The 21,894-nt window shown below is 35.5% G+C and overlaps 1 protein-coding gene across 3 annotated transcripts in view; it reads right to left on the minus strand.

The window, feature by feature from the left end:
- Window positions 1–21,894, minus strand: part of LOC101441521 (ovostatin-like) — a 68,727-nt gene that overhangs the window by 34,212 nt on the left and 12,621 nt on the right. For all 3 annotated transcript variants that reach the window (XM_058282755.2, XM_058282753.2, XM_058282754.2), the window contains exons 5-17: window positions 21,063–21,083; window positions 20,382–20,550; window positions 19,654–19,738; window positions 16,598–16,715; window positions 14,182–14,296; window positions 11,731–11,840; window positions 7,424–7,582; window positions 6,833–7,063; window positions 3,120–3,180; window positions 2,415–2,560; window positions 1,929–2,078; window positions 1,069–1,236; window positions 339–432 (exon numbers count right to left, since the gene is read on the minus strand). In XM_058282755.2, coding sequence (XP_058138738.1) covers window positions 339–432; window positions 1,069–1,236; window positions 1,929–2,078; window positions 2,415–2,560; window positions 3,120–3,180; window positions 6,833–7,063; window positions 7,424–7,582; window positions 11,731–11,840; window positions 14,182–14,296; window positions 16,598–16,715; window positions 19,654–19,738; window positions 20,382–20,550; window positions 21,063–21,083 — 1,627 coding nt within the window. The remainder of the gene's footprint in view (window positions 1–338; window positions 433–1,068; window positions 1,237–1,928; window positions 2,079–2,414; window positions 2,561–3,119; window positions 3,181–6,832; window positions 7,064–7,423; window positions 7,583–11,730; window positions 11,841–14,181; window positions 14,297–16,597; window positions 16,716–19,653; window positions 19,739–20,381; window positions 20,551–21,062; window positions 21,084–21,894) is intronic.

Consider the following 21,894-nt stretch of genomic DNA (forward strand, 5'->3'; position numbering starts at 1 on the left):
TATGTAATCTCTCTGCACGTCATTTTCCTCATCATTAAACTGGAGTAACTATTTAAGAAATACCAACTATCAGAGCACTTATTACCACCTGAAATTATGTTTCTATGAATTGTCTGTAGCCCACTTCAATGTAAACTTCCTGAGTATAAAGATTCACCTGCCATATTCTCAACATATTCTTTATATATACTCTATATTGTCACTATGTCACCAATATTCTGTATCATGTGGAAAATAAATACAACAAACAAAAAACCTCTCCTTTTTCCCAAAAACACTTTATAAAAATTAAGAAATTACAATCTATCACCTGTCCTCTATGTTATATCAAGACTCACCTGAATAACTTTGACCATCATAACGATATCTGGAATTCTTGCACACAACTGGTTTCCGGAGATGAGAATTGGTAAAGACTTTTAATCCCATTGCCTTGCAAAGCAAGATCAGTTTTAGATCATATGACAATACAGACTAGCAATTTAGACCAAGTTTTTGTTTTCCTTACATATTTATTCCCTTCTTTTATTTACTTTTCCAATTCTAATTGTCATTTAGACATACTTCATACTTTACAGCCATTTTCCAAATTCCATGTTTTCAATTCTCTTATTTCCTCTGATTATAATGACTTTTGCTCCCTTTTTCCTTAATATTAACAGCTGTTGATGAAAATCTTTAAATGAGAAAGGATAAAAAAAAAATCTTATACTGTACATTTGCTGCCTTGAATTTGGCATTTTATGTTGGACTAGAACAAAAGCCCACTAGGAAACACTTTAAACATATATATATATTGATAGTACAGAATTTCAATTTGGGGAGTAGGGGTAGGAGAAAAGTGTTTGGGAATTTATATTAGATACCCAGTACATAATGCAGGCAACATTGTGTCAGGAAAACTGGTAATTTTCTTAGATATTCTTTATCTTGCATTGTAAACCAATACTCTGAGAATTCTTAGATTAATGAAGGCACATTATAAATATTTCCTTGCTGTTTTCATTCTAGATTTCTTATTTCGATTTTGTCACATGTATTAACCATTTTAACTAATAATTTTGTTACCTTCACAAGGTCATAGGCATCTTCTCCAAAGTCGGTTGATGCTGGTTCATAATAAATTCCATTGTAAAGGATTTGAGCATCGAGACATGGTCCTTTTTGGCCATCTTCTAAGTTATGATCTCTGTAATTATAGCCGCTCAGATCCCTAGGATATAGATGATTATATATCTAAATGGTAGAGAAAAATCAATGATGTATTGTTAATGGGTAATAATTTACCTTTCTTCCCACAAGAAACATATATATCTTCTATACAATCGTAAAATTCCAAGGAAAATTGTCATCATATCTATACAAAATATCTACTAGGAAAGTATAGGATCACAGGGCTATCAATACTTTGATTTGTCATATAATCAATTGCACAATTACTGGCTTAATCATATTAAAACCAATAAAGTGATGAGAATCAACTGGATTTTAAGAACTTCATGTAAAGGGACAGCACAACATTCTTTGATGAGTCATCATTCAAGGACATTGTCATACAATGCCCTTGGTTAATTTAGTAAATCTCCCTGAGCCTAAGATTATTCATTATTTAAAGTGGAAATATAATTTTAACTCTATAGAGTTATTATAAAAATAAAATTAAATAATGTATTTCAGAATACTCAGTAGCATGGCTATGAGTAGAAAACGTTCAGTAAATATTTATTTTTAAAAATTTGCTTCCTTTTTCCACAAGAGAATTAATATAGTTCATTTCACATGATTTCCCACCTAAAATATTTTTTATTCCAAGTGGACTTTTGCCAATTTCTTGGTTCCCTCGTTTATTTAAGTTTTCCCATTTTTATCTGAGGTAAAGACATAAAACTTAGAGTGGATGGTAAATAAAAGTAGTTTCAATCACTTACACTTTGTTCTGATAGCTGATCATGAGCCCTATGTAGCAATATACTTTGATCTAGAGCCAAAAGGGCACAAAGAGAGTTTGGCGCAGCTGAGACTTGAAGGCTGATACTGGATCCCGGTAAACCTTTTTCTTCAGAGAAATTTAAGTCGACCTGAAAATGATAATAGAACAAAGAACAAGGGATGGGAAGCCATATGAGATTCTTTCAGACTACCCTTAGTTTTTTCAAATGCACATACCATTTAGGTATGTCTTCTAATCGAGTTACCCTCCAAATGGCATCTGGAACTTAGAAGAAAGGGAACAACTTTCAAAGTGGAGGCCGTAATCCTGGTATTCTTTAATCCCCCAGTGTATTAACTTTACCATACTAGTTTTCTTTTCCAGTTCTCAGAGAAATTGGGAATTTTCTCAAGCCAACATGTTCCAAATTCTCCTCAGTTTTCCAACACTTGAACAATTCTGAAGGGGAATTTTTCCCCCTCACCTTATTATTGAAGCATTTTTTCATTTTCAGTCTGGTACTGTCGGCCATCATTTCTGCTCCAGGATGTAAACTGTAGACAAGCATAACTGCAGAGGGAAATAACTTAATGCTAACTTCTATAGAGATGGAAAATGTGCCAGTTTTGGCTGTGAAAAGAGAAGATCAAATTAGAAAAAGTGACTTAGTAAAATTGCTGACTCCTTTAGCTAGCAAAACCCTCCATGAATTTCTAGCCGTCTCACCCACTGCCAGCGAACAAGAGGATACCTAATCTAACAAACTAATTCATAAAGCATTTCCAGAAGGAGGTCACCCAACTCTTTAATAAATTATAAAAGAAAATGACAGCTGGGCATTCCTTAATGTTTCAAATTCAAAGTCTTACTTTGTTTCACTTTTAAAATTCTTCCTTGTTTCAATGTAAAGATACTGTTTTTCTTGGAAGAGAAAGGAAAGGGTCAGTGACCCTGTCCCTTACAATAGTGCTTTAGTTATAATTAATATAAATATTTATTAACTAATACATTTTTTCTTTGAAATTAAGCCTATTCATGTTCATATGTTTTTACACATTCTCGAACATTTATTTGGGGCAGTAAACAACCCTAAAAATGAGGGGCTATGATTTTAAAGAAAAATGTGATATACACCCACATTAAAACATTCTAGTTGCATTAAATTCTATGCTAAAATGATGGGCCTCACCATTATCACTGATCTGGGCTTTATATTGTCCATGAAGCACGATTACACCTTTCGCAATTACCTAGAAGAATGAAAATATTATAATAAACTTGAGGCAAAAGTAACCTAATTTAATTTCATTATAGACTTCTGTCATTTACCTCTTTATTTGGTCTGAACAATAAAATTGAACAAGTTCATGTGTGAAATAGGATACCTGTAAATGAGCTTATAACCCTAGTAATTGTATTCAACAGAATTTAGGCATCTTTGATACATTTCTTTAAAGCAATTTAATATTCCACATTCCAAAACAAACAATTCCCTATGTTTGTTATATATTGGTTTGTTTCCTATACGTGAAACAATTTCCACTCATATTTGAAAGTATTGAATTATATTAATAATTAAATGCATTTACTTTAATAAAACAAAACTACACAAATCCATTATCAAGGGTCTCCCAGTGCTTGAAAGTTCTTTCTGGGTAATGGATTTGTTTGATCCAAATGGTATAAGCAAGGAATGCTCATCCATCTCCAATCAAAATTTCAGAAGAAAAATTAAAAAGGAGTGGGTGTCACAGAAGAAAGCTTCTCTCACTTCACTTTTATCAGCAACCTTCTGCAAATTTATATCAACATACTTTGCTTATAACCTCTAAAATGCAAACAAAGGCTGGAGTTGTGACCTCTGTTAAGAAAACCATTGTATTTCCTAGTAAAAGCTCAGAGTATTATTTAAAGAGATGCTGAAATTTGGAGAAAATTTAAATTTCTATATGATCATATAACCTGAAACTGCAGGAGCTGGTAATCCTACTATTGTCAATATTTCACTGAACTCTCAAATTGCTTTAACTATCTGGAGTGCATTGTTTTGGTAATTAAAACCTAAAGGAAAATTGAGACTCTGCTAATTGTAAGATACTGTATTTGATAATGTAAGAGTGCAAAGAGGAATGAGACTCAATATTTAATAAGCCTTTTGGCCACTGTTCTGAATACTGTTGTGTTTATTAACTCTTTGACTCCTCAAAACAGTAAGATATTATAACAGATGGGGAAACTGAGGAAGAATAAAGGGTAAAGGTATTTACCCACGTTCACACAGTTATGCTGCCTTTTAAAAGCATAATAAAACATTCATTTTGAAATACTGTACTTTTATGTACTTGATGTTGTGCACCCTCCAAACCCAGTCCTTGACCTCCTAGAGGTTACAGGAGAGTGAGAGGCAATTTGCAAGCAATCACATAAACAAAGACATGAGTACAGACTTTGATAAGTCACAGGAGAAACAAGCCCATTGATTAGGAAAGGATATGTAGAGCTGAACAGTACAATGACTTGAATTGTCTGGGTGAGCAGAGAAGGTTTCCTTAGAAAGTTTCATTTAAGCCAAGAATCGAATGATGAAGAGGATCATCTAAGCAAATAGAGTGTAGGCAGTTGGGGTGGTAGTGGTAGCAGTTGGGAAGGAAGAGTATGATGGGCATAAGGAAAAGAATGTGGGAAGCTCCTGAGACAGAAAAGAGCTTGTCTGTCCATAAACATGAAAGACCTCTGTGTCTGCAAAGAAGGAAGTCACAGTGCAGAATAATGCCAAATGGCACTGGCAAGTTTTGCAAGAGACAGAGAGGTAAAGCCTGGCAGGCAAGGACAAGGAGATTGGGATTTATTTTAATAGTAATAGGAAGCCACTGAATGTATTTCAATTAGGGGAGTGAAATAATCCTTGTTGCTTTGGGAAGAAATTAGTCTAGATTTCCAGATTTAAGAGTTCTGTGTTCTCTTTTCTATAAAAGGCCTTGGAAAGAGCAAGAAAAACAAAAACTTAAAAGGAAGGAAGGAGAAGAAAAGGAGGAAAGAAGGAAGGAAAGGAGAGAATAAAGGAAGGAAGGGAAAATGAGAAAGGAAGAGGAAGAGAGAAAGGAAGAGAGTGAGGAAGGATGGAGGGAGGTAGAGGAGGGAAAGAAGGACAAACTCCTTGTTTAATTACATTAGGAAACAGAGGTAACCCTGCGCTATCTTTTAAAATAGAAATCAGGTGAAGTAATTGTTAAGCCCTTATAGGAGAAGAGAAAAAATAAACATAAGCTATTTCAAGAGGAAGCTGATGACAACTCAATTCAGCCCATGGAACTGCAGAATGGCTCTGCTCAGAAGTGGGAGATATGGGATACCTAGGTGGGCAGGGGTGACCAGAAGGAGGGGAGGGGAGGAACCTAACTCTGGGAGGCTGGATGTCTTCTAAAGACTAATTAGATTCAGCTTCTCTTCCCAAGGATGCTTGGTGCTCCTCACTCAGCACTATGGCAATAGTGTTGTTAAAATAGTGAAGTATTTCAGTATTGGTGGTAAAGAACCTTAGTTCCCCAGACCCACACCCTACTTCCCTTGGACTCACCCCAATAGACTCCTCTGTCCCGCAAGCTAAATAGGCCACACCAGGCCTAGCAAAGGGCTTTAATGGAGTTATGACTGGTCTATTTTGCCTGCTTGGTGCCCATACCAAACTGATTTGAAGTATTTTATTATATATGGACTTGATGAATGAACAGTAAAAAAGTGAGAAGAATATAAAGAAAACTTGGCAGGATATGGTGATTCAGTAAATAGGGTGAAAAGAGAAGTGTCAAAGGTTTTTCTAAGATTCCAAGTTTGATAAACAGGAGAAATTTTGTTGTACTACGTTCACACTGCATGTAGATCTATCCAAACACTATTAGTTCCCAGAACTACAATGTACTTCAGACCTCTATGACCTTTCATATGTTATTTTCTCCAACAAACCTAAATTTGCCTCCATGTCAGCTAGGGAGACTCCTACTTCTCCTTACCAAACCCTGGTTAGGCATATCCTCACTCGTATGTATGAGGAAATCTATGCATATTTCCTAAGAGTAATTCCCAAACTTTTGTATACATTAGAATCATCTGTTAAAACAAGGTTGCTGGGTATCACCCCAGAGATTCTGAGCCTGTAGGTCCAGGGTGGGACCTGATAATTTGCATTTCTAAACCCATTCCTAGTTCAGGATGATGCCCTAACTTGACCATCATTGTCCTAGTTAGAGTTAATCATTGATTCTTCTGTATTACCCTTCTGACTGCACACATTTCATTTGTTGCATTATTGTCATTATAATTTAATGTTTTGTCTCCAGCTGCACTTTCTGTGTTCCTTCTATTCCCAGAGCCATGAAAAAAGCTTCCAGTGATGTTTGTTGATTGAATTAATTCATGTTTCTTTAATTTTATATCATCCTTATCAATCTTAATAAAGGACCATGCATGCAGTTGGACAACATAAAATAAAAAAAAATACTTCATTATAATAATTAATGAGCACTTTTCATGGACAAGGCATTGTCCAAAGGGCTTTTATATGTATGATTTCATTTAATTCTCTTAACATCCCTCTGATTAGATTATTTTCATTAGACTAAAAAATTAAGGTTCTCTAGAGGTTAAACCATGATTTGATCTCAGATATGTTAAAATGGAAATGAAAGACTATGAAAAAAATATGGTGAGAAAAATGAAGTGGATAAGATTATGATGACTTGGCCTGTCTTATATACTTCTTAAATAGAAACTTCAGTTCTGTAAGTTATATGTTTTGCATTTACTTTGAAGTTTACCATGAGATAAGAAGCTTTATACTAAGTTCAAAGAAGTTTGAAAATCAAAAAATTATTTTTGTTGTGGAAGAATATTTTTAGCACATACCAGATAATTGAAGGTTGCTGTGTAGGCTTTGTCTTGAAGGTTATCCGTATTCATAAGGTAGTGCACTGTCACGTGATTCTTCTGGTTGCATTTCAGTCTTTCTGTCATAGGGATAATCTTTAGGAAGCTACTAGACTTGGAATAAAATCGGTGAACCAAGAACTCTGCCTTTGGGTAATAAGGCAACACCCAGCCAGGAGCATGACAGTGTTCATTGGTTTTGTAGGTTGCCTAGATATGTCAAATTTAGAGACATTATGGGATAAAGAGAAAAGAGAAGTCAAACAATATTTTAGAAGATGGTTTATCATCATGCTGCTCTCTCTCTACATGAAAATTTCTTGGTTCTTCTACATTCAGTATAACCTAATTCCCCATTCCTACTCTGCAGTCATACTCTAGAGTAACCAGTATATGGCTTTCACAATTTACTTTCTATTCAAGTTATCACTTAATATTATTTCTCTAAAATTTTTACTCTTTTCTGTCCTACAATTTCCATTTTTTGCCCATAAATATCCTTTAACATAGACCTAAACATTAGATAGCAAATACAGTGTTTTCTTTTCAACTTGCTTTTAGCTAACTTACTTCCAAAGTCATATTTGGCCATGTCATCTCAGATGTATCCAAGGAAAACTGGGCAATACCATTTACATCTGTGGTATAGTTGCCAACAATTTTGTTCTTCAGGTGCAACTGGACAACTTGATTTGGGATAGGAGAGTAATCTAGATGCAGCAATTGAATCTGAGGAAGAAAAGAAATTTTTGAAGCATTTACTAAAGTTGGGAATCATTTTTTTCTTCATAAGCCGAGGTTCTGGTGTCAACATTCCTCTTTCCTTGTCGTGTGTGTACTTTCTGGCTAGTTTCATCTACTGTTGTCAAGTATGTGACAGTTAAGATACTGTAAATATATTAATGGCCCTAACTTTATTTCTCACACCCGTAAAGTTCTCTTGAAACTCAGGCCGATATCTTTACCTGCATCCTCAAAATTTTATAATAAAAATATTTAAGAAAGCCTCAAAATTGAATTACCAATCTGTTCAATCGTCCCTTCTTTCTTTCTCATTAATCTCAGGGATTAACCCAACCATTCATTCATTTAGCTACCAATTCAACAATTCAGGGATATCCTAGTTCTTTTCTTTCACCACATTTTTAGTTGTTGAAAAAGTACTCTCAATTTTATTATTATTTTTAACATCTTCTGTTTCCAATTGACCATATTCATTGCCTTTGGGATTGAGTCATGTACCCCACTAAAAGACTTGTTCTAGTCTTAATCTGCCTTCCTGTGGGTGAGAACTTATTTGTGATTAGGCTCTTTGAAGATATTATTTGTTAAGGTGTGTACTTATTTGTGAATAGGATCTTCGAAGATATTATTATTTGTTAAGGTATGGACTTCTACATGAATAGGATTTTTGAAGATACTATTAGGTGAAATTGAATCAGGGTGAACCTTAAACCACATCATTGAAGTCCTTATAAAGCAGAGGAAGTTCAAACACAGTTAGAGAAAGCCAAAGGAAGAGACCACGTGGCAGAGGCAGAGAGGCAAGCCAAGGAAGTGGAAGGATTACAGCAAGCCAGCACCAGAATGTACCCCACTGGGAGAAAACACAGCCTGATGAGACCTTCATTTTGAATTTCTAGCTTCCAAAACCACAAGACTATAAATTCCGTTGTTTAAGCCTACCCATTTTATGGTATTTGTCATAGCAGCCCTAGCAAACTATCCAGAATTGCCATTGCTGTTGTCTTATGTCCATTTGTCATCCTGTTTGTTTCCTGTCACATTTAATTGCCTCCTATCCAATGACTCTCTTCTCTGTTGGCCCTGTCTGTTCTTTTTCCATACTGGTGACTAACCAAATTTCCTGAAATGCAAAACTTAATTTATCTTTCTTCTCCCTAAAACTTTTGTTGAATACTGTAATAAACCATGGGTATTTGCTAGAAATCTTCACCTTGTTTTACTAGTACAGGCAATGCTAGTCTTTAAGTTGCCTCCCCAGATTGGCATATTTGCACTAAATACCACATCAGCATCCGTGTCTGCGCCAGTTTGGAATTTTTAACAGCATCCTTCTTTATATCACCTGAGGCTTCAGTAATCCTAAAGAGCTATTTTAGACGCCCTCTTTGCATTTCAGCTGATTTCTGCTGAAAGCCTTCTGCTTTCTTATTCCTGCCCACCCCACCCCCATCATTTCCCCATTGGTTCGAGTAAGCCCTTATTTTTTGTGGTTGGCATCTTTAGCCTAATGCCTCATTTGTACTATCTTTCTAGCTTAATAATTCACCTCTATCTCAAGACCTTATCTTGTAAAAAAAAAATTGACATATGTCAGCAATCTACATGCCATGGAGTCATGACAGCCTGCTACGCAGAGGTTCTAATTTTACTGCAACTTGGCTAGAAATCAGCTCCTTTGAGCCCTTTCTAATCTTGGGAAACAGAAAAATCCACAAGGTTCCCAAGGGCTTTCCTTTCTTTCTTTGTCCTCATACCCAATAATGTTGACCAGTGGCACCAGTCCAGGACAGTCTTTAGGGACCAGATATGCCACACTCTGTGGATGTTCCTTGCGGCATGTGTGTTTGTTATGTGTCCTGAACTCTAATGGACGATCGTTTCAGCCGTCCACTGATGCTGCGTCTATCACTTAGGAAGAAATTTTCCTGTTAGCCCACAGCTACCTCTGGAGACATTACCCCTGGAGTCTGAAAAGTCCCTCTATTCTGGGAATAAAACTTAACCTTTGAAAGAGCTAGCAATGCTGAGCCATGTGCTTATTGATCTTCTCACAGAATTCATGGCCAGATACATTATCGGTAATTTCTGAGAATGTAGCTAGCAGAGTGCTTTCCTTCACTGCAGAGTAACCAGCCCCCTTTCCAGAAGGAGAAAGAGACTGCCTTGTTTATATTGGCACAGCTCCAGGAGGTGATAAGGGCATTTTGCCACCACAAAAAGGCCCTAAATCCGGAACCTACCAATGTTTTGAACTAAAGTAGCAGCCTAAGGCTGACATTGTTCCCCCTAAAATGATCCAGGAGATTGGAGCCTTTATGTTGGTTGTCAAGATCTAACTTTCACAAATGCTAAAAAAGGAGATCTGTCCAGGCTGGGTATCTGCACCTGTGTTACGACAGAGCAGACTAGTTTATCCAAGGATGCCTGATTCATGTAGGTACCTTCTCCCCCTACCTCCAGGACAACTTAGAACCCCTTCATTCGGCTTTCCTAGTTCTCCTTTACAGGAGGCTGTGTCTTGAAGTCCCTGACCATGGATTAAATAGTACTCCACCTCTATGTGTTCAGCAGCTCTCAGAAGAGGTGGGAAGGATCTGAGCCAGAGAGGTTAGGGCTTAGTTAGGTTCACACAAAAATAAATTCCCAGCTCCCAGGTCCTGTGCTAGAGAAGAAGACATAAATGAATTCAATGAGTTGAGTTTGGAGCATGGCTAGAAGATTTTAAGGAATTAACGTTAGTTTTTTAGATGGAATAATGGAACTGAGGTAGCATTTTAAAACAAAAATCACCCCTGGTTAAGAACCACTATTCTAGGAGTTGCAATATTCTATTTTTATTACTTCTTAATTTATTGGTTAATAAGGTTTGGCCCCAGGGGCCCTTTGACAATGTTTGGAGACATTTTTAGGTTCCCAACACTGCTGTGTGTGTGTGTGTGTGTGTGTGTGTGTGTATGTGCAGAGGTTCTCCTAGCATTTAGTGGGTAGAGACCAGGATGTTGCTAAAATCCTACCAGGGTAGCCCTCACAACAAAACATTAGCTAGCCCAAAATTTCAATAGTGCCAAGGTTGAGAAATGATGGTCTAGGGACATGATGAATCTAAGTAACTGTTGTCAGTGGCTACTAACACAGAGTGACAGAAAGTGTACATACCACTATTCCTGTATGCTTGCCCATCACAACCCCTCTAAGGTAATTGAACTTGAATTTGATCAAGTCTCAAAACCTAACCACTAGTTTACAGGAAGTACAAGGTACAAAAGTAAACGTTAAATGAAACTAGGGGAATACAGTCAGGAAAACCTAACTTTAGAGATATTGCAGAACAAATTACACAGTTTCTTCAATAAATATGTTACAAGACAACAAAAGAGAGAGGGAAGAAGATTCTATATATTTTAAACAGGGTTAGGAAATATATCAACCAATATAATGTATGGACCTTAATTCTATCTTTTTGCAATAAACTGAAAATATATTTAATAATTACATCTGGAGAATTTGAAATTTCAATGTCTTCAAGGAATTATTTTTTTGTAATAATAGAAACACGGATAATGCTTTAAAAATAAAATTTGATGGTGCCTTGATTTGGGCATTTTCCAGGTCTCAAAACTGTGAACAAATAAATTCCCATTGCTTAAGCAGAACCATTTTATGGTATTTGTTTGAGCAGCCTAGGAAACGAAAATGCTGACCCGGATGTAGATTAGTTAAATGGTCAATATTTCCCTGACATATCACCTATCATGACTAGAATTAAATCATTATTTGTGAAATTGTGTAGTTTATGTCTGTTTTCTCTTTTAAACTCTATATTCCATGAGGGCATGGACAGTGCCTGGCTATCCCTTATACCCCTTATATCTGCAGTACTTACAGGGATCATAGAATCTTTTGTCCAAGCCTGAACATTTTTACAGTGTATTAATAATGACACCGTGACAAAAGGCATAAACCTAGACAAACCTGTGAAAACCTACAATGTAGTATACCCTACTATGCTTAGCCCAGAGCTTCTCACAGAGTAACTTCTCAGGAAATAGCTGTGGATGAATGAACAAATGAACAAATGAATGAAAGCGGATTAATGAATGAGCATGTAAAGAAATGATTGCTTCTCTTACCTGACCGAAATAAGGAAGTCCCTGCTTGTAGGTTTTATCCATATTCTCAAAGCTAATCCTCACCATTGATGACTCTATGTATATGGACGTGATCCGTGCATGTTGCACACCTAGGGTCCAATAAGATTATTAGGAAAATATCACCAAACAACAGCCAAAGAGAGCTACAGAAAAAACCCACAAACGTCCACCATTCTTTTCAATAGTTTCCATATCTGAAGCAATTTGAATACATATCTTTTATAAAACAAAATGAACAAAGATGGAAAAAAAACTAAAAGCTTCTCATTCTCTTTGCGATGCTGATAATTATGCAATCCACTCACATGCCATTTTGAGGGCTTAGTAACTTCATTCATTTCTCAATATTCTTAAGCAATTTTTTATCAATGTTTCTTTTGTTGTCTGCTTGGTTAAAACACACGCTTTAATCTAATCATAGTAAGAATTATATGTGCATTATTAGAAATTAAGAAGTTTTAAGGTTTTAAATGATCAAATTTCAGATATACCAAAGAATAAAAAAATGAACACTTTAGGCTATTTCTTATCAGTTTTTAAAAAATATATAAAATGAATTTTTTGGACAGACAATTTGTTAGGTCTTTTGTTCCACTGCATTGTTTATTAGGAACATTTATCAATGTTGGTAAAATGGTATTTATTTCTAAAGCTCAGTGAAAACTCTTATAAGCGAATTGAGTTATTTTCTAAAATATTAATTATACAATGGTTTCCAGTTGAGAATTTGGTTAGCACACATTAAAACAGTAAAAAAATGTCACGACTCAAAATAACTCTCAGGGGAAAAAAAAAAAAGCCAAGCAAAAGCTGTGTAAAATCATTCTCAAAATTAATCTTAAATGTTACTGTAGGTACTATAGAAGAGGTTAACTCAAACTCTGTAATTACAAATTCAAATATGGAAGTATCATTATGAGTTTAGTTGAATTTATTCTAGTAAGACTTTTGTCTATTTATTACTGATATATATGAGGTCTTCACATATTCATGATTATTTGTCTTTTGTTGGAAACTACATACATATATGAGTACCTTTTCCCATTTCATTTGATCTAGTTGCATCTGTTGAAAGATCATCATTCCCCCACAACTCTGCACAACTGCACAATTCTTTGTTATAAATCATGTCTTAATTTCTTAACTATTATGTTCCTCTTTCTATTTTTTTCTCAATACCATACTGCCTTAATTACTGGAGATTTTTATATGCCAATATGACATTGTAAGTTTTCCAAGTGATTCTCCTTATTCAAGATTACCTGGCTCTTCTGAATTGTTTTAATTTCTATATATATTTTAGAATATACTGGCATTTATAAATGTACTTCTTGGATTTTGATTAAAATTGCATTTAACATATATAACAAAATACATTCACTAATGATTCATTATATTCAGTAATGATTTTAGACTTGCATCTTATTTTTCTGATTTATTTCTAGGTGTTTATCCTATAAATGGTATACTTATTAACCTATATATTTCTATTAATATAGTTGTAAATACACATATCTACATGCATATTTATATGTATATATGCATATGTAATTTTATATCATTTTTAACATTCTGTTGTGATTCTGTGATAACTTCCTAAACATTTTGATTTTTAAAGGCTGCATAGAAGTCCTTTTAGGAATGTACATATCATCATTTAGTAAGGATTCTTTTTTACTTTATTTGCTTTGGTGTGTCAAATATATTTATCAATTAAATGTTTATTTAATACTTGAATTTCTTCAGGAGGATGTGACAGATGCCTAAAACTCTGAATAATGATATATATACATTAAATTTAATATCCCATAAGCAGAAATTTCACTGAAATACCAGTAATATAAGCATAAGTTAAGAAAGATGCTGTTCACAGAAAAGGAGTAGTCAGCACAGAAAAAAGAATTTTAAGGAATAAAATGTATCATTTTGTACTTAAGGGAGAGGAAGGGATAATAGATCAGGGAGACACAGTCTTTAGAAGAATGTTCTTGGTTGTGAGATGAAGAGATTCTTATTGGATTTTTTCGGGGTTTTGGTAAAACACTCTCCCCAAACTATTACACTACCCTTGTTCTGATTTTATGCTCACCAAAAAAATTTTATGTCAAAAACGAAATCTCTCAAATTATAGGTGGAATCATTAAAGGAAATGAGTATGCTGACATCTGAAAAATGAGGCTTTTGTTACAAATCAGTGAATTGGCATTCTGACTTCTGGTTTAGTCTCATTTGAATTTAATCTTTGACCATTCATCACCGGGAATCTGATAAATTTTGATTGGGATGTGGAACATTTTGGTTATGGATCTGAGAAACTGTTGAGAAACCCCAGAAAACAATGACTAGATTAACACTCTGTAGCTGCCCACCTGCTAGCAATGAAAAAGGACAGCGATAGCCCTTGGGGTCTAACTGCTTTGGGTTCATTACCTGTTCCAGTTTCTGTGACAAGAGTGTCCATGTGCAAATACCTGCTGTATCCACGGCGATTTAGGTCAAAGGCACCGGTATCAACAACCTGGGAGAAACAGCCATCTTTTCCTAACTGAAAAATAAATGAATATAACAATAAAAAAAAAAGTTAAATTTGAAAAAGACTATGATAGTAGCTTTAGGGAAAAGGTGTAACTTCTGGGAAGCAACTTTAATAAAGCTGTATTAGCCAAGTTCTAATTTCATAAAGTAATTTTTGCACTTTGATAATATAAAACTTCAGTTCATGTATTTACCTATGACTCTATTTGACTTTTTTACAGGTATTAACCTTTACAATACTGTCCACTCAAAAAAATTCATGGTATCATTGTTTCGTTAATTCACAAGATAATGAATAAATCTATCTCTAGTCACCTAATTCACATCTAATATTTGAAAATATTGTTGATTCCACATTCTTTTTCAGTTTTGAAACTGAGTTCTATTTTGTAGTCACCATACATTGGATGTTTACAGAACTAGAATTTACACAGCAGTTAAAGAGACAGGCTGTAGAGTTAAAGACCAGCATTTGAATCTTGATTGCCACTTATTACCTCATAAAAAATGCAGATGTTAATAAAGAGTTTGGAGAGTTGTATGTATTATGTAAGATGACACCTGGAAAGTATTAGCATAGTGCACAGTACTTAGAAAACATTAAAAAAATGGTAGCTATTACTATTATTATGATTATTATAATTATTTAATTCTCTTTAATGCCAATCAAAATGTGTTTGGTCAAGTTAGAATGCCTCATGGAGAGAATATTTAAAAATTCACAATTAATGAAGTTAAGCAGAGGGAATTGGTGAATATGGCAAAACAATCTAGTATGGTCATGAAAAGTGTCCATATTAAATTGGGGGAAATTAAATTCTTTTTCAACTCCTTCATTTTGTGATGAGATGAGAACAAGACCTAGAGATGCTAGGTGGTCTGTCAAGATCCTATGGCCCCTTCAGAGTGCACCTGAAACTACACCAAGGTCTGATGCCATTTCCACAAGTGGAAAGGTCCAGAACCATTTCACTAGACTTGAAGGTGAACGATTGGATGAATCATTGAATGGATATTCCTGCTTTCCACATGTCAGTGTACTTTACGTGATGTATTCTCAATTGTCAGAGCTCTCAAATCTATGCTATAGCATATATCTATGCTATATAACATTTTTGATAATACATTCTGGACTCTAGCTACACTGTGTACTTGGCATGGTTCGTTTTTTTTCTAGAAAGAAAATATTTCATAAAATGTAAGCTTCATGAGGACTAGGACCAAGTCTGTCTTGTTCTATACTGTAGCCCCTAAATAAAATAATGCTTACATCTTAAAGGACCTCAGTATTTATTTTTGAATGAACAAATGGAGAAAATTTTCCATCCCCTGAAGTGCCTGGGAATACAGCCCTCAAGATTTTAAATATATGATCTTGAGCAATTTACTTAACCTCTCTCTGCTTAATCTGTAAAGGTGTGATAATAATAAAACAAAAATTCAAAGCGTAAGGTTGCTTTGAAAGCTCAATGTATATAAATTACTTAGCCCAGTGCCTGTCACCTGGTAAGCATCTATTAAAAAGTATTATTATCATTATTGCTGTTGCTCTCAGTGTTTGAATAAATAAACAGTTAAAATTTTAAGAGCCAGAATATTTGTTATTATTTCTAATCAAAAGTCATCTTCAGGGAGAGCCAAGTATGAGTATGCATGTGTATATGAGTGTGTATATGTGTGTTGATATATAGTATCACATTGTTTGTAATATTGCAATATGGTAATGGAAACTCTATAGTAGCCAGTCAGCCTTTGGCCTGATTTTCACTGGAGTTCTTGCTATATCCTAAAACTGCCTTTTTGTGCCCATTTTCAATTAACGGATCTAAAACCTTCCCAATGCGTCTCTTCAGCAAATTCCTCTCCTTTGACAGTTTGGAAAGTTAATTCCTCTTGCTAGTAGTTAAGAACTCTGCAAGACGCATGCTCCTTCGGGAACTCCTATTCATTTATTTCCAGTCAGAATTGATTGAGAGAAAATAATTTAATCACTCATTTAAAATTCTTAAATACATGTGGACATTTTCTTATCTCCTGACTATCACAAGCATAAGGTAAAATGGAAGACATACCACATTTCTAGTACATTGGTAGTATGTGGGTTACAATCTGGAATCATTTAATTAAGAACTGAAATGTACCACCGAAATGATTAAGACAAAAGAAAAATAGAGAATTTACAAATAGGATTAGGAACGTAGAAAAAAGGGAAAATCTTCAAGGTATACAGGGTAACAAGGAGAAAGGAGAGTGGGTGGAAGGTGAATATAACAGTAATGCGTATTTATGAAGTTGCAGATGCATCTCTTACCTGATGGGTAAAATTTTTACATCGTGAAGTCACAGCAGTGAGACAAATAGGGTGAAATATATACGACCTGCACACACTAAGTTGAATATTCCCTTCCACAGGTTGGCCATGGTTATACCTAAAGGGAGAGAGAAACAACAATAACATTATAGGGATCAATGTCGTTTTTAATCTGCCTAGGCTATTTTAAAAACTTTCTTTAGTGGCTGCAACCACAACTGCAAACTGCCGTCCTTAAACATTTTCTTGAGGAAATCTAAAACAACGGGAGTGACTAAAATTCAGGTGCATACTTTAAGCAAAGATAGCTTTTAATTTAAAAAGTTGAAAATCGGGAAACGGACTTTGGCCCAGTGGACAGGGCGTCCGTCTACCATATGGGAGGTCCGCGGTTCAAGCCCCGGGCCTCCTTGACCCGTGTGGAGCTGGCCATGCGCAGTGCTGATGCACGCAAGGAGTGCCCTGCCACACAAGGGTGTCCCCCGCATGGGGGAGCCCCACGCGCAAGGAGTGCGCCGTGAGGAAAGCCGCCCAGCGTGAAAAGAAAGAGCAGCCTGCCCAGGAATGGCGCCACCCACACTTCCCGAGCCGCTGACGACAACAGAAGCGGACAAAGAAACAAGACGCAGCAAATAGACACCAAGAACAGACAACCAAGGGAGGGGGGAATTAAATAAATAAATAAATCTTTAAAAAAAAAAAGTTGAAAATCAACAAGAAGAAATCACATATCTATGTCACTAAAATACAATGTAAACAAACACAGTATTAATAGAAAGGAAAGATATAGAGCAGTTATTGACTAGTTTCTTATGTTAATATTTATTTAATGTATATTTACATTACCTATAAATATAATAGTATTTATTTCTGTGTTTTCAAAATATGCTGCGCAATGGGCATATATTAACTTTTTGTTCATTTTACTTTTACAAAGTAACTTGTATTTATTTTTAATTATACAGAAGTACAAAGTACATTTTCATTGTTAAAAACTCAAACAACAAATAGAAATTTAAAATCCCCTTTGACCAATTGAGAGAAACTATGATTCTTCTCTCTCCCTCACTCTCTCAATATATATTTAGACATAGAGATAAATACATACAAATATTTATAAATTTTTCATTTTCTGTTTGTGTTTGGGTAAAAGGGATCATACTCTTTGTAATATGCCAGTGGCAGCTATATGCTGGCATGTTAGATTCTGGCAAATTTCGACTGGGGTCCTTGCTATGTCCTAGAACTGACTTTTTGCGTCCATCTTCTGATGCTGGTTCTCAAACCTCACCAGGGAGTCCTGTCAGCAAATTCCTCTCCTTTAAAGGTTTGAAAATTTGGATTCCTAAGCTAGACATTAATAAATCTGACTGATTCAGGGTTCTCTTCTGGAACTCCTAGCCACATACTTGTACTTTTCGTTCATTATGTACTTTTTTCCTTTGGGCTATATTCTATGAGAATTCCTCCATTCCCATCTTCCAAATCACTAATTCTCTCTTCAGAACTATTTACTTTTCTAGTTGGCTTACTATATATTTTTATTTTAATAATCAATATGCTGAATTCCATGTTCGTTGACTATATCTTAAAAGATGCAGTATTCACTCACTCTGAGTATTTAAATTTGACTTTTTATTACTAAATTTTTATCCTGGTTGAACTTTAATTGTGTTTTTCAGGAATAAAGTGCTCAATTAAAAAAATTTAATATTCGTTTCAAATTGTTGGAGTCTTCAGGTGTTTGATGATTCATGTTTATATAGGGGGATTCCCGCTGTTCTGACTCAGAGTGCCTCTTCTGCTTGTAGCAGTATCCCTCCAGTGAATATGACACAGGACCTGAATGGCAGTACCTGCTCATCTGGGCTTCGGGGCTTTCCATTCATCATGGCTGTTGCCAGCTGCCTTGGAAATTCCCTGCCTTTCCAACCAAAATCCATTGGAACTTTCTGGTTCCTTACCTTCTTGCCTCCTTCCATTCTACCTTGAGGTGGAAGACAAGATAGGGGCATCAACTTGCTGGCCATGCCCTTTCTTTCCATTATAGACTTCCAGTCCAAAGCAGACACATGCTGGGGGACTTTCAGTGTGGAAATTTAGGTTACTGGTCTTCCTTTCTTCCTCCTTCCCTCATTCTCTCCCTCCCTCCCTCCCTTCCTTCCTTCCTTCTTTTTTTCCCCAAAAAATATCCAAGAGGAAAAAGAAAAACAATGAAATATAATGTCTATGAACTTTGACCTGTGACCAGGGAAAGAATCAATTCTCACATCACATTTGAGGAGACAGTATGTTCTGATGAGTGCTCTAGCTGTCACTCCTCATTACACGAGATCCTCTAATGCTGCTTAACTCAGTGAGGAGGGAGGAAGAAGACAGCTTGAAATGGCTGGCTGCTGCTCCTGCCAAGCACATCTGCATCACCCCTTTGCCTCTGCCCTTGAATCTTCCACCCAGTGCATTAGGGTTACCATAAAGTTCCTTTCAACTCTTATAGCAGTTTTCCTTAGGATACATTTTGAACAATGGTTTTCTTCTTTAATCATGTAATACATGAGGACTGAATCAAGAGGCAGAGGGAGCATATGATTTTCCTCCTCATCCGGCACTGCTCAGTAGGACTTTCTGTGATGATGGAAATGCTCTATGTCTGTGCGCTTCAGAAGTGAATAACCACTAGCCTCATGTGAGTAGTGGGCACTTGAAATGTGACTAGTGAAACTGAGGAATTGAATTTTAAATTTTGCTTAGTTTTAATCCATTAAAATAGCCACATGTGGCTAGTGCTTATCGTGTTGGATGGCATGAAAGACTGAGTTAACTTGTGATGTCAGATAGTAGTCAGTAGTCTGAAGACTTTTACTTAAAACCTGATGTCCTAACATGCACTCAGATATTTACTGAAATACAGCAAGAATTCAAAAGCCAGCAAATCCTTTTCACCCACCCCCCTTGCCTTCTACACTTTTCAATTGTCACTTCTCTTTAGCTATCTTCACTCCATTCTAGTCTCTTTCTATGAATCCATCATTTTATTGCGCATAATTCAAACTTACAAGGCACAGACATTTATTTTGAATTCAGGGTCCGCAACTAATATGGTTGCTGGTGCATCCACAGTAATTCGAAATTTGGGTAACACTGTCAATAAAAAGAAAAAAAATCATATGAACATAAATACAACTATGTATTCCTTTCACAGATCATGACTCCATGCTTATGTTTGCTGTTAATAAATAGTATTAAGAATATATAAGAGCTGGGTTTTGGAATTGGATAGAACAATATAGATTTGAATTCGAAATTTGCGCCTTCTCATGTGTTGAGTGAGGGAAAGTGTACCTAAATATCTTCAAAAGTAGAGTGGGAATAATAATATCATAAGGGAATTTTTAAAGGATTTTATGAGTTGATTAATATAAACTAACTTATATAACTAATTATAATTACTTCCCCATTATCAAAGGTGCTTTAAAGCATAAATATGGCAAAAAATGAGAGTTAACACACCAGGAACCAACACAAACAGATTTCAGATGCCACAAAAGGAAGAGGATAGAGGTCCCAGGTTATCAGGGTGTTGCATGAGAATTATGGTATAAATTAGTGGTGAAGAATCCTGGGATAATAAATAGAGTATAAGGAAGAAGGCAAGGAAGACATACAGATACATACTTAATATGCTATTTAATAACAGTGCCCTTGCAGAACTAGAGAGATTTTAATATGTTTTTCTTGTCACTAACAGTCACTAACAGATAGTAGCTTCATAGCACTTATTTACCATGTTTATTCACGTGGAAGGACTTATGTATTTTTTCTCCGGAGAGGGATTCCACGAAGATGCGATACTGGCCAAAGATGGGCTCCAAGGTTAACTGGAAGTAACCTTCCAAAATCCCTCTCGAAGATCTTGCATTCACCCGCTGTTGTACTCGATTGCCATGTGGATCCTGAGAAGCAAGAAAAAACATATTGTTGCATGCTGGATTTTTTCAACAAGGAACTTTCAGTTCTTGATAGTCTCACCTACTCACTCAAAACATGGGTGTGTCCTCTGATTCCTGTCCCATCTGAGATCATATAGATTCATATTGTAGTACTTACATTTTAGGATAGCTATTTTTTCCAATTCGAGTTTCTGTGCTCATCTCTGATTTCGTAAGTGTGAGTCATTTTATCTCCAGTGCATAAAACAGTAACTGCTCATTAATACATGTTCAATAAATAAACATTTGATTGAAAGAAATCATACTTGCCTATTGTTCAGTTCTTTCAACATGTGGCTGTTACTGTGAAATGTTTGAAAAAATGTTTCTATCCTCTTGAGGATGGCTACATGAAATAAATAATTCTGAGACAATTTATGTAGCCTGTCTTCCTCTGTAAACTTCATTTTGATTTTGAGGTTTCAGGGAATGTCAAAAAAATGAGAAAACCATAGTTGAAATAACAGCTGTCTTACCTGAAGGAAAATCACTGGATACTGAAAGAAAAATAAAAGTCTTGTTAATATGTGAACTCAAGGTTTTTTGTTTTTTTTTTCTTGAGTGAAGAGATTAAAATCTATTATTAAAGAAAGAAACGTAAGGAGATAATTTAGGATATTTGAAAGAAATATCGATTCTGACTGAAAGTCAGAATGTCTATTGCTCATACTTAAAATTTTCTGGCTAGTTTTCAAGAATTTTCATTTACTTACCACTCTTTCACAACACACACCCAGGAGTCTCAGTAAGCAAGTCTTAGTATGGTCCCTAAAAGAGTCCATGTTCATTTCCAGGCCTGGGACTTTGCTCAAGTTGTCTCTCTCCCCTTAGAATGCTTTCCTTTTTACCTTCCAGTTTCTGTTAATTTACCTTTATTCAAGGTTGTTTTTGTTTTGTTTTGTTTTACCACATTCCACTCCCTTACTTAATGCCCTCCTTTCTGAGCCATGATTTTCCACCGCCCTTCTGTAGCATGTATGGTCTGTACCACTCAGTCAAGGACAACATTATATTGTACCTCCTGATGTGTTTGCTTGGATTTCCAACACAGGTTTCAGCACACTGAGGATGTGGATTAAATAAACTTTTTCCTTCACTTTAGGTAATGCACACAGGCAGGAAGTCAAACACACTTATTGCTTTAAGGTTGCCTTGGAAATGGTCACTACTTTGTGAAAGTTAACTGCTAAAAGAAAATAAAATGAAACAACAACAATTCACAGATCAAGAAAAGCTGAATGAGGATAAGTGGAAGGGATCAGTTTCTGATCCCATGCCAATGTCGAGCATTTGGGGAACTCGGTAAAT

The sequence above is a fragment of the Dasypus novemcinctus genome, chromosome 20 (assembly GCF_030445035.2).
Source record: "Dasypus novemcinctus isolate mDasNov1 chromosome 20, mDasNov1.1.hap2, whole genome shotgun sequence".
Classification (NCBI taxonomy): Eukaryota; Metazoa; Chordata; class Mammalia; order Cingulata; family Dasypodidae; genus Dasypus; species Dasypus novemcinctus.